The 13,642-nt window shown below is 33.5% G+C and overlaps 1 protein-coding gene across 3 annotated transcripts; it reads right to left on the bottom strand.

The window, feature by feature from the left end:
- Positions 1 to 4,321: 4,321 nt before the first annotated feature.
- Positions 4,322 to 9,987, bottom strand: LOC120083544 (heparanase-like protein 1). 3 transcript variants are annotated; one of them, XM_039039341.2, is made up of 11 exons: positions 9,480 to 9,987; positions 9,016 to 9,160; positions 8,127 to 8,385; positions 8,005 to 8,041; positions 7,737 to 7,920; positions 6,892 to 7,040; positions 6,579 to 6,812; positions 5,904 to 6,093; positions 5,674 to 5,799; positions 5,455 to 5,554; positions 4,322 to 4,911 (listed from the first exon to the last, which is right to left on the bottom strand). In XM_039039341.2, exons 3-11 carry the CDS (start codon positions 8,334 to 8,336, stop codon positions 4,531 to 4,533), a joined length of 1,611 nt encoding a protein of 536 aa, XP_038895269.1. In that variant the 5' UTR covers positions 8,337 to 8,385; positions 9,016 to 9,160; positions 9,480 to 9,987; the 3' UTR covers positions 4,322 to 4,530. The 3 variants fall into 3 exon arrangements, with proteins under 3 accessions (XP_038895269.1, XP_090172592.1, XP_090172593.1); XM_090316466.1 differs by lacking the exon at positions 9,480 to 9,987 and having other exon boundaries at positions 9,016 to 9,223; XM_090316467.1 differs by lacking the exons at positions 9,016 to 9,160; positions 9,480 to 9,987 and adding an exon at positions 8,801 to 8,905.
- Between the last annotated feature and the right edge of the window lie 3,655 nt (positions 9,988 to 13,642).

Raw genomic sequence — 13,642 nt, 5'->3', positions numbered from 1 at the left:
ACTCGAGTAGTGAGCTTTTTAAATAGGTTGCCTAATTTTAGATTAGGAAAGATTAGATGAGTTACTTGTTTTTTTCTTTAAAGAAAATTACGCATAGAAATAGATACGTCAAATCACGTGTCAGATATAGAAAGTATCTGAAAATATAGATACGTCAAATCACATGTCAGATACGTATCTGGGAAGTATCTAGAAGTATCAGTATCCGATACGTGTCTGATACTAATTATTTGCCTCACATGAAGTATCTGTGCTTCATAGTGTAGTGTTCTTCTTTGCATGTTCACTTACAATAAATAAAGAAGATTGGAGTGAATTTGAGGCATGCATTCAATAGAAATTTTAAAGAAAAATTCAGGTTGAAGAAGAGTTCTTCAAACAATGCTGGTGCAGCTCTGGTTTTCCATTTCTTCAAGCTGTTCTTGAGTCCCAAAACTTGTTCCAAAGCTCCAAGAAGATAGTGGGGAAGATCTTGAGGTGGTTCACGGTGTTCTTTGGAGAAGAAAACTTCTGCTGATCAAGATCTTGAAGAGTTCTACAAAGGTAACCCTCTTTTATCAGATGAACACGCTTTAGTTTCTGCCAAAATTAGTGAATTTGAATGCTTACTGATCCTTGTTGCTTCTGCTGCATGTTGATACACTCTTACACAAAGACTAAATTACAACATTCTTTGAAATTAAACACAAAAAATCGAGTACAATACCTTTGAAGAACCCTTTTCTTCTAGTATTTCTCTCGATCGAACACTAATGCATCCACCAGCACGAACGCAACGATCAAACCAGAAAATAGTGCGAACTGGAAAATCCTCGATCACAATCGAGTATAACTCGATCCTTGACCCTCGAAAGAAACTCGGCGCTACCACGAGGCTACCTTGGTATTCTCGATGTGAGAATCCAGAAGGTGTGGACTCTGTATGGATTTGGGTAGAGGGATGGAGGAACTAGACGATCGAGTAGGCAACAGAAGGAATAAACATATCATATAGACTTGAGTACTCGATCGTTTAGTAATGAGTAACTATCGTATAGTAAACTCGATGACAATCGTTTACTCTCTCGAATAGTAATCTGATTATTTTTTGGCCGTGTAGCATGTGGAATGACAAAATGAAAACTATTTTCAACTTTATCCCACCGGTTGCCATAAACTATCTAAAACCACCCACTAAGGTGGTTATTTGGAGAAAACGAAATCAATTATTTCATAATTAACTTATTATAAATAAATATAATAACTAATTTATCATATTATATTTATAACCTATAATTTTAATATTACGTCATATGCAACATATAAACCATAGTTCTTTTTTCTCTTTTATGGCATCTAATATAAATCATATTTATATTAGTTCCTCCAATCAAATAATGTATCAAATACATCAAATCAATTATATCATATATAATTGAATCAATTTAATTATATCATATATAATCAAATTCCCTCTTGTTAATTTGAACACATTTCAAACTAACCCAAAAACTGATTCTCAACATGAATCCATTGAGCTACCAAGGGACCTTATGGACCTGTAGTTTGAAGCTCCAACAATATGTGAATAACTGACTAAACTCTTTAATCACGATATCCACCATCCGTTAACTGCCGGACACTCCACTAAAGACCGACAACTGCACTCTTCGTACTACAGATGTATTTATATGTCCATCGAGTATAACCAATCGATAGTACGATGACCCTTCACAAATCGCTCGTAAGTACAGCTAGCCAATTTTATCTTTTTACCCCTTTTTGCTTGTCGATGATTATCCATTCTAATTTCAAGAGAACATGTATGTTCGCTTGAATATTTAGTCACTTTGAAGGAATCACTTCATTTCATTCTTTTCGCACGGACCCTCCATTTGCATTCCTCCACCGAACACTGGACAGTTAGGAAGCTCTTTGTTGAATTTTTTACATGGTAGTCAAAATTCTTTCTTATTGCAAGCATCGATAATTTAACTGAAAAATCATATTTCGAAAATTAAATTTGATCAACCTTTATATCCTCGTCACTCAGATAGTCATGAGGTATTGTGATGAGGTCGTCATACGATGGGCCCTCTGATGGTCTGGGTATATCTACAAATGGTTGGGTTGGAATGATGGAATGCATTTGAACCGAAGGCATCACAACTGGTGGGACGGGAGCGGGTGGGGTTGGAACATAGATGTAAGGTGTTGGAGAAGTTTTTGATTCTGAAGATTGTCCATATCTATGTTCAATATCGAACTGTGAAGTACATTTGGGTTCACTGTTGTGACCAAACCAAGCTTCACTTCGATCATCCCCCAAGTTTTGACTGGTTGAAATGAGTTGATCGGTTGGATTGCAATGCTGGTACATATTTTTTGTGTGTACTCTATAACTTTTGCAAGGTGTAACTGATACAAATAACGGCATCCGGGATGCATCACTGCCTTATAAAAAAAAAAGTTAAGTTCTTCATCGTCAATTATGTCGATCAGGGGAGTTGGAACCAATAAATTGTAATAACATTTCATGTGTATATCAAACATATCCGGATCGATACTCAGTCGTTAGCGCATCATACTCACTAATTCACTGAATGTTATATCATTTCTAACTTTCAAACCTTTCATATGACCTCCAACATAATTCCTTAGGGACTCATTCCAATTCCCACCAAATTGTATAAAGATGTGAAGTAGCATTATTGATCTACAATGAGATAACCAAATCTTAAGCAAATATTGTAATTTATGACCGACCGTTTATATATACACACACAATCGTATACTAAGTTATAAACGATCGTATACTAAGTTTTAAATGATCGTATAGTAATTTATAAACGATCGTGTAGTACTATATAAACAATCGTTCAGAAATTTATATATGATCGCATATACAATACTAAGTATACGATCATTTATAAATTACTACGCGATCATTTATAAATTACTACATGTCGTTTATAAATTACTATACGATCGTTTATAAATGACTGCACGATCATTCATAAATTATTACATGATCGTTTACAACTTAGTATACAATCATCTAGTAATGCTAAACGACACTTATATTGTAATGAACGATTGTATATATATTACTATACGATCGTTCATTTAATGCTAAATGACACTTATTATGATAGCGATATGGGACAAGAAATATTGTAGAATATCACTTACATTGTCTCTACTTCTGAATCTGACGATGAAAGCGATCAACGAAAATGTTGGACTGAAACTATGAGAAAACACTCCGAGAGAACAATGAGAGAATTTTGTGGGTAGTTCAACAGAAAGTGAATATTGAGAGTCACCTTCCATTCCATTAATACCAATCTTATTAAATGCTATTGGTAGAATATTAGTTGGGAATAAATGCTTTGGTAGAATGTTGGTGTTGTATTAAATACATATTGAATGGTTGAAGGAAGAAGATGGAGGCTTTGGTCCGAAGGATTTTTAAAACTGAGGGTAATTTTGAAATTTTGCAGGAGTAAAAGGTCAGTGATAAAAAAGTTTTTAAGAAGAGGTCATTAGTAGAAAAATTTTTTGTTTTTGGATCATTTTGTGAAATTTTTTTCCCTGGTTTTTCAGGAATTTTTACCCTCGCTCTTGTTCTTACTAGTATACTTCTAGTTCTAATCTCCATCACTGTCTTCTCAATAACCTAATATAGCAACGGAAAAACATCCTTGTGGCAAATTGGGATTGGGACCTGATTTGTGTTTGGTTGTTTCGATTCAATTTTGATTTGTTGCGTGTAGTCTTAAGACTTCGATCATCTATATATCTCTTTGGCCCTAACCGAAAATTCCTACGAATTTTCCAGCATCTTTCTTGTATAATCAGAGAATCAGAAAACAAGTAATCCAGTTTATTTCTCTTTCGATTCCTAGCTTGTATGAGTTATCTTGCTCGATTATATTTGTATATTCGTATATTTGTTTTCCAAGGATGAAAAAGATGGCGCAGAGGCGGAAAAGCAAGAACATAGTAAATTCAGAGCTTCCCCCCGATATTCTTCTACAAATATTGTTGAAACTCTCCTTTTCCAATTTACTCACTTGCAGGCTGGGGTTTAAAGCTTGGGCAACTTGTATTTCAATTTACTCCTTTTGATTACCCAAATTTCTCTTAGTCGTAGTCATAATCGCCTTCAATGTGTGAACTTGGATCATAAACATTGAAAGGAATGAATATTGTTGGGTCATTTAAGTTGCATTCTACATGGTCCTCCTCCACTACTATAATTGCCACTACATGGAGCTTCCAAGAGGGCGTCAGTATTTCTCATTCCTTTTGATCTTGTATGATCCCAAGACTGGAAAGCTGGAGAAAGTTCAAATTTTTAAGAAAGAAATGTACCAGGTATGTAACACAATACAAATTCTATTGTGATTGTCTACCCACACACTAAATGAAGAGACAGTTGCTTGGCAATGACACATATTATATAACTTACAATTTGACAAAACAAACCTGAAAATTGTGCAACAAATAAAAAAGAGAGGGAGACCTTTACTACTTTTTGTAAGCAGATCATTTGCAAATTGGAGCTTCAAAATTTGGGAAGACTATGAAAGCAATGGACAATGGAGCTATAAGTATTGGAGAGTTTACATCATTAAGAACAGGGTTTAGTTGTGGAATGTCTCCATCTTCAGTCAGCTCTAATGGGACATCATTTAGAACCATGGTTTGGCTTTGAAGGTAACCATCTTTTGGAGTCAAGTGGTATTCTTCTCTTGATATGGACAAATCTGATGCCTTGTTTCCAACCCAACTTACTGTTTTCTTAATACCTTGCATGAAAGAGCTCCCTTTGTAAATCCTCCTCAGCTTGATAGTTAAGCTGTTCTGAACATTTACTACGAAACGTGTCTGATTGCTTAAATTAATAAACAGTGCAGTCACACCAGCCTGCAACAAGTTGACTTCAATAGTAACCACAATTTATATTGAAAATTCATCTGTAATTCAGAGGATATAAACAGAAAACAAGAAAGAATCTTAACCGTGGAGATACGAGAACAGGATGAGGAAAACAACAATGATTCAATTGCATCCATCCTAAGACCTTGCGTCTTTTGTGAAATAATTGAAACTCAATGACGATCATTGGGATAGGTGTGTAGTTGCTGAAAGCATGGTATATACAATGATTTTGTACATGATTGGGCATCAAGAGAATAATAGTTATTTGAACCATATTTTGTTAGGATTATCAAAATTCATGATCCGAGGAGATTTGGGGTGGTGGAAAAATGGATGCGGTAGGGATTAGAAAATTTACCCATTTGACAACTTAGGCATGTGTTTACATATACAAGCTCACAAGATAAACCAGTGACAATTCTCAAATATAAGATAAGCAGTATGTATCACATTGTAAAAATTTCCATAGTTTGTCTCTAGTTATGATTCATAATAACTTGGTAGATAGAAAAAGTAGTGAAGTCTTACCCTTTCTTTTGAGCAATGAGCATAAGAGCGTAAAAAGGGAGATGCATCACTATTGACAGCAAGAACACCCGTTCCCATAAGCCGATGCCATAGAAGTGCACTAGTCATAAAAGAAAAACATTTCAGGATCTGATGGGCTGAAAATGAAGGCAAAAAGACTGACAAAATCCTTCCATCACTTTCCAAGACAAGAAAAATTTTCAATTTCTATATTCTTGCCTGTAGAAATCTGGGTTTGGCACAAATGTGCCGGTGTTTAGAAGACCATAATTTCCACCAATTAGTGTTTGTCTGCAGTAGACCTTTGTTCTGTACTTGGCTGCCATACCCAGCTGATCTAGGTACCTAAGTGATGCATCAAACACAAGAAAGAAACATGGCTTTGTCACACTTCATTTTCTGGGAAAACGAAACCACGAGTTGGAAATACTAGTTATACCAAAAATTACCAAAAACTGTTGACAAATGTGTTAGATACACTACGGCCACCACTGTTGTACGCCCCACCAGATTCCCCAACCCATGCAGAAGCCCATGGACCATATGTTTGGATGGTTTGATCAAGTTTGCTGAATGTTTCTGATACTCTGCTAAGGTATTGTGGATCAAGTATTTTTTTCACTAGATTGGGATCAACACCTAGAGTCCAGGGAATAAGATATAAAAGGATGAAATTTAGAAGACAACAAAAGTTGCAGTGGCAAGTGTTTATGATCCCCTAGTGAAAAGGTCGAAAGATTACTTAAAAATGAAGCCTACAGATACTTATCAAGAATGTTCAACATGCTGTCTTCCACTAGTTCATTTATTGATTGAAAATCAAGCTTACAGTCACTAGAGTAATCTAGACAACATGGTCATGCTCAAACTCTCCTCACATTGGAAATTGTTAACAGGTTTCAGGTTCTGAAAAAGCTTTCGCAAAGCTCAGTAACTTTCCAACCGGTGACATGAAGACGAGTATTATAAAATTTTATTACTAATCATCCTTTCAAATTCTTTTTCAAAGAGGCTGGTCCTTTACCATGAGATGTATTAAAAAAAAAAAAAAAAAAAAAAAAAAAAAAAAAAAAACGAAAAGTAAAAAGGAAGTAAAACCAGATGTTGGTTCCATATTAGCACACCTGGACCCAAGTTATATATATGATGGGTGACGATATTGACTACATTTGATCCTGAAACCTGGAGAAGTTTTGCATACCAATCCTGCTCATAAAATCCTCCAGGTGCTATAAGTGATGGTTTTGGGCTGGAATCTTGGTAGAGCTCGTTGATGATGCTCTTGAGTTGAATAAGGTCTTTTCCATACTGTACAGAATCAACACTAGCACCAACACCACTTCCACTCAATTCATTACCTACAATGGCAAAAAATCATTAACTTGGTTTCGGGTAACAAACTTGATAAAAACAGTGCAGACAGTTTACGGTATATACCAAATTCCCATGACTCGATCAAATATCCCTTGGAAATGGTGTACTTCATAAAATCGCGAGCATTACTAGAGTCCCAATTTCCTCCCCACTGAATTCTACCAATCTTGTGCCTCCCATAAAGGGCATTCAAGCCAAATGTCACAATGGCTCTGAAATCATAAGATATTAGAGAAGAATGAGATGCAAAAGCACGTAATCAAACGTTCAACTGTTTGCTGAAATAAGGAGGTTATTATACTTTCTTGTCTACAGAAAGTTCTATGAAGTCTGAACCAGACTGTAAGAATACAATGCTTGGGGAGCGTGCCATGCTAGCGTATTAGTTGAAGAGAGAAAATGTTGAAATGATTATATCCCAATCAAACAACACCAAGTGCATCCACAACCAGCATACTCATGACAGGAAAAATTGAGAATTTTGAATGAAACTTTAAGAAAACTGAATCAATTAAAATTTCCCTACTGTGTAATTCAAGAAAAGCATCAATTGTTTGGACAAGAATACCAATTTACCATCTTCAAAAAAAGAATAACAATTTACCTATAAGCCTTAAAAAAAACCAAATCCTTTATGCATAACAGCATAAGAGCCCTCACTTCCTTGTAACTCTAACGGAATCAATCAAAATACTACATATATATTAATTGAACATTTGTATGATATCATTAAGAAAGTAACTCCTGTATGCATAAGTTTCCCTTAAGTAGATACCCATTGTGAAGGACATTTAACTTTTGATCAAAAATCAAGGACAGGGACTCGGGGGAAGTTGGTCAAGTCATGTGAGGAAACAGTTTAAGGGAGCTGGTAAAGATTATAGGGATGCAAAATGAACAAACCTTACCCTGTCCTGGAGAATAAATGGTTTAGCTCATCCCACCGATTCATGTGTAAACATCCCTTTGAGAAACCAAATAACCCTGAGCTTATCTTTTGAAATGGACGGCAGGGGGTTTTCAAGCCTTCGACATCATACGATACTTGGTCTTGCAAAGAGCCACCAATTCTGATCCTTAAATTATGGAAAGCTATTTCCAAAAGAATGAGAACATCGATATTATTTGGTGCAAGAAATAATCAATAGTGTCCACTTGAAAAGATCAGAAACAAACCTTGAATTGCCTTGGAAAGAAGCGGATGAGATAGGTTCTGCATAAGAAGATTGATACACCATTAACATAAAATCGAGATCTAACAAATCAACTAATAGGCAATTCACAATGACAATCATTACCAAATTAATGACGGATGAGTACCCCCATGGACATTGGTTGTAATCACACTTATCATGAGGCCACCAATCCAAGGTAGCACAGATAAAATTATAGTCAGTTTCTGCAACTTTCTCAGTAGAATTGATTATAATTCTGGCATGTTCTATATCTTGAGCCCAGATAGCAGGTATAGAAACTACAAAGAGAAGCAAGCAGAATTTGACATCCATTGCTTGGGCAATCGATACGGTCTCTCACCAGCTCAACAAAACATACCGACTGACAAGAATCAAGAACAGATATAATAGTCATTTAAACTTCGAAAGATTAGCACAACAAAAAGACTTAAACTACACTACACTCCTGTGGTGTTGCAGATCTGAAAAGGAGTAAAAACTTTGGACTACATTTGAAAAGGAGACAGTAATTTCAAATGTTAACTATGGGGAAAAAGAAATTGAGGTGGGATATGATTTAATCATTCACGCTATCAAGAAATTGAGAGAGCCAGTTTGACCAAACAGAAGCAATGATTAAAGACCACTTTCAGCTGAGATATAACCCGGATTAACAACAAAATCACTGAAAAGCATAAAACAGACTCAAAAGGCTTGATCCGAATACGAATTGAAACTCAAAGAATTATATGTTTATCCAGAATGTTGATGCTTTTAACAATACAGTATTCGAATACCCTTGCCCTTTTCTACAACACCAGAATAACAACAACAGGAAAAGTAAACCAGCAATGCCTTCGTATTTGCTACACTATACATTCAAGAATTTAATTGATCTCCATGCTCACACTTTCAGATACCTTTTAATAAAAACCATTGACAAAATAATAATAATAATAATAATAATAATAATAGAAAACAAAAAACCACCAAAGCAGATAGAGAACCCCACCTCAAATTGGAGGCATTCGTCAATAATACAAGCAAATGAAGTGGAGATGGCCTCTGAAGCAATTGCCACACCTTGAAGTCGAGAATTTTTAGCTAAACCACCAGACTTTCCTATTCCTATCTTGGACTTTAGGCCACTCCAACAACTAGGAAAACCAAATTGCACGCCATGGGTAAGCCTTTGATACACCCACCCAGGTTAATAGTTCAACATAAATAAACAGAAGCATCAAACTAAATATGAATTCTGAAGGGTATGTGTGCTAAATGCCAAAAACTAAAAAGATGGGCATCTTTTTAGTCAAAAACTAGTTACAGTTTCACAACTAATGATAAAATACAAAGAAGATATAGTGACATAAGAGTAATATAATATCAGGGTTGTTGAGATTTCAGAATGTATGATGAAATGGGTTAGAAGAAAAGTTTGCATTCGAAAGTAAAAGTAAAGGGAAAGGCCTTCACCAAATCCTTGGTTCCTGAGAAGAATAGTTTCTTAATTCTTCAGGAAAAATGCCCATTTGGGCTATTCTTCACATGATCTTTGAAAGTGTTGACGATGGTTTTTCACTTTAGTTTTAGCAATGAAGAAGCTTCATAGCGTACTGAGATGGATAAAATGAAGATTTGGTAAGAGATTGCAATCGGTGGGCGATGGTGGGTCTTACGTCATCTCATCGCAATCCGTGAGTGCTCTCGAATAGTCTCGTTCAAAAAGTAATACCCATCGAAAGAAATATAAGTTCCATCACTCAATCTCCATTTCCCTGCCATCATACAAATAAAACAAGAGATTTCCATTTTCCCACCATATTTTCTTCTACTTTCCACTGCTCCATAACTGAATCTCAAGAAACCATATAGTTAAGGAATGTGATCATTTATGTACCAAAGGGGCGTAGCTCATCTAGTCGGCTAGATATCGATCATCAAGAGATCTTAATTCGAATTTAAAGACTTTTTTTTTCACCATAGTCATCTATGTTCATGACCTTGTTCTTAAATTTCTTTTTCATTTTAGTTAAACAAAATGTGGGATTGGTTTATTCCTTTTAGAAATCAAAACTCTTGTAGATTTCATTTTTAAATACAATAATTTAGAGGTAAAGAGATTCAAAGTTTCGATCTTTTAATGAAAAATGTATGTCAATTAAATTATGCTCACATTGGTTATGACTATTATCCCTACATTGGAAAAAAATTTAAGGTAAAATATATTTTAGTTTTGAGCTTTAGAATTTATGTCTATTTGGTCTATGAGTTTTAAGTGACACTTTAGTCTCTATAATTTAAAAAAGCGATTATAAATAGTTAAACCGGCTATTAGTTGACTAAGAAAAAAAATGACAACATATTATTGAGTTGGGAACTTTAAATGATTTGAAATGATTTTATATTGTTTATATATCATTTTACATTACTTTTTCTCTTTTCCTCTCCGCACTCTCTTCTCTCTCATTTACTTAATAAGAATCATTCATTAAAAATAAGGAATGTCATTATTCTCACGTGAAAACTATTGAGAGAATTATTAAAGGCATTGTCTCTAGAAAAATACAATTTTCTCTCCTTGATTAGTTGTAATTGTAAGAGGATAGACACAAGAAAAGTGCGTTTTTCCATTTTTCAAAAGTTGGTAAATGGATAATAGGAGCCCAATAAAAAATTGAAAAATCAAAAAATCAAATTAATCAAAACTAATTTAATGGTCTAGTTTCGCGTTTTAGTTTAGAATTGGAAATCTTGATTTGTATTTGGAGAAAACAAAAAATTATTGGTTCAGATCGTTTTTTATTAGAAAAACTAATAAAAATCGAACCAATCTAATGGTACATATACTCTTAAAAATAAACTAAGTTTTAGTATTATGGTACGTGTATATTTATTCTTTAGAAAAAAATATCAATCATTATGAAGTGTATGTTTTTTATTTAAAATAGTGCCAAGAAAAAGATTGGAGTGATTATGGATGTGGCAACCGATTGAATTTTTCTAAAAAATTTAGGTAGAAGAAGATGTTCTTCATTTGGGTTGTTGTAGTGAGCTTCCTCCAAATTCCCTTTAATTTTAGCTTATTTTGAGTTTCAGAACTCAATCTAGAGTGGTTATTTTGAGTTTCGCGTTTTATGTTTATGCCAAAATTAATCAATTAGAGTGCTTATTGATCCTGTTCGCTTTCGCTGTGTGTTGGTACCTCTCCAACAGTTGGTAAAATATAAAAAAAAATGTCAAATTTTAATTTATAAAAAAATAAAAGAAATAGACCTAATTTTAACCTTAACAAAAGTGACCAATTCAAAACAAAGTGGTAATAAAAATAAAAATTGGAAGAAAAAAAACACATTAAAAAATCGAGAACCAAACTGATAATAAACGGACTCAAATAAAACTAATTCAACGATTTTATCACCTACCGTTTAGAAGCTTATATATATTTATCCCAGAAAAGAAAAAGAATAATAAAATTAAAAAAAAAACAAAAAAAAAAAGTTGAGTGAAGATTTTTCTCAACAAAGAGAAAAGGGAGAAAAAACAAAGTTGAGTGTTGATAGAAATAGAATATTACTTTTATTTCTGTTTTCCCCATTGTTGTGCCAAATGGAGTTTTAAAAGCTTAATTAAAGGTCAAACTTTATATTATGTATTAATAAGTATATATCAAATATAGGTTTGAATTATTTAAATATAAAAAGTAGTACTGATAGTCCAATTATTATCTTATCACAACCTATATAAAATAATTCTATGTAAAGGGGATGGTGGTGCTTTGAGAACTTGTGAGGTTAGCTAAATAAAGATCTTTGCCACATAAGAGATGCTGTTTCTTCCAAATATGGTTCATCTATGGTTGGAAAAAAAAAAGTTTGGTTTGTTTATGAGAGGTACAATAGTTTATCCAAATATTAATTGGACAAATGAATTTTGTTTACTTCTTAGTATTTTACTCCAATTAAACTGATAACAAACAAATAGTTTTGATATATTTCATGTAATCATATTATATGGTCTAGAAATATGGATATCCAATCCTTAGAAATTAATCAGAATGATGCAAACAGTAAATTCTACGTGCGTGTGTTAAAGGGTTTGATCTTTTTATTCCCAACAGAATAACTTCTTATCGTGTTACAACAGATATCTTGTCATATTAGCAAATTTATTCCATCTTAGTGTTTGTTTGTACCAATATCATGCTTATCCAAATGATTAAAAAATGTTTTTTTTTTCTTTTTCATTTAAAACAAACATTCTAAACATGATCTTAAGGGATTGTTTGATATTTATTGTTCGTTCAATGAACAATTATGGAACCTTACACATCATAGAATCTTCAAAGTGTAATGTGTTATATTTTGTGTATATATATATTCTTGAAATGATACCACAGGCAAACAATACCACGGACAGGCTTATTGTCTCACGGTCTTCAACAATCATCACTGTTCTAATGGGTTTTGTCTAGACTTTTATAATTAGATTCTAAGTACTCTGTTTTAAATTTAATATGAATTATTTGATAATTAGTTTGTTGAGAAAATTGATTAAAAAGCTTATTCTCAACGTATAAAATGATTTTTGTTCCACTTTTTAAAATTTAAGAATTTGACCTTTCTGTTCATCATCAAACAAATTTACAAAATTATTTTTATTTCTTCTTCTTTTAGTGCATCCAACTTTGAAGAGACCACACACTAGTTCCAACGAGTCCATATGAGCAACTCCGATGGTCGTCTTCTTCTTCTTTCCCTCTATTTAATTTTTGTAGAGGAAGACCAAGCACCAAAGTACGAGACCAAAGAACGAGAGTGTAAAAGCAAGAGTAAGAGAGCAAGACATGAGAGAAAGGAAGAGAGAAGAGCGATCTGTGAGAGGAAAGGAAGCGAGAGAGTGAGAATAAGAGAGTGAAAAGTCTATTCCGCATATGTGAAGTTTTTTTTTTTTTGGTAATTTTATCCAAATTTAATGTTAGCAAAGTGTAATAAAACCTCATTTTTCAAAAGTGGGGCAAATCTCATTTTTCCCTCAAATTTGGATAATCCATTCGCAAACCTGATTCTAATTTTCTCACTAATTATTTTCCAATAATTTCCAATCTTTTCAAAGAAAAATTTTGAATGCATATTCAGTTCTAACATAATAATAATAATAATAATGTCTTTTTAGTTTTAAAAATTTGGATTGAATTCTGAAAACATTACTAACAATTAGGTCTAAACAAAGAAACTCATATTTATAATCTTAATTTAGAAAAGTTAAATAGCTATCAAGACCTTCATAATTTAATATAATAAACACCATATCTCATTCATATGGATCAAATACTTATCTTACTATATCTCCATTCTTGCTAAAATGGGGCAAAACAGAATCCAAGAGAATAAACAAAGGCTAAAAAAACTCTAGAGGAGACTTCAACTATCAGGAAAAGTCTGCAATCCAAAAGAATGATAATTGCTTTTCTTGAATATACTTAACACCATTCCCTCTGGGAGGGACAAGGAATAACTGCAAGTATACCTTTAGAAAGAGATATTCTTGCAATCTGCAATGTCTTCCTTCCCAAAACTTGGCTGACTGCTTTTGAGATTATGAAACAAAGAACTTCAAAAAGATGGCTTTTTGCCCAG

This window comes from Benincasa hispida, chromosome 8, assembly GCF_027475165.1.
Source record: "Benincasa hispida cultivar pf3 chromosome 8, pf3_genome.v1.1, whole genome shotgun sequence".
In the NCBI taxonomy this organism is placed as follows: Eukaryota; Viridiplantae; Streptophyta; class Magnoliopsida; order Cucurbitales; family Cucurbitaceae; genus Benincasa; species Benincasa hispida.
Note: the sequence above shows the minus strand (reverse complement) of the source record. Positions and strands in the feature narration are given on the sequence as shown.

Coding starts and splice junctions, on each gene's coding strand:
- LOC120083544 (XM_039039341.2), bottom strand. CDS start 8,336: ATGGATGTCAAATTCTGCTTGCTTCTCTTTGTAGTTTCTATACCTGCT. Junction 8,042..8,126: donor ACTCATCCGTCATTAATTTG/GTAATGATTGTC, acceptor CTTCTTATGCAG/AACCTATCTCATCCGCTTCT. Junction 7,921..8,004: donor TCTTTCCAAGGCAATTCAAG/GTTTGTTTCTGA, acceptor TTTTGGAAATAG/CTTTCCATAATTTAAGGATC.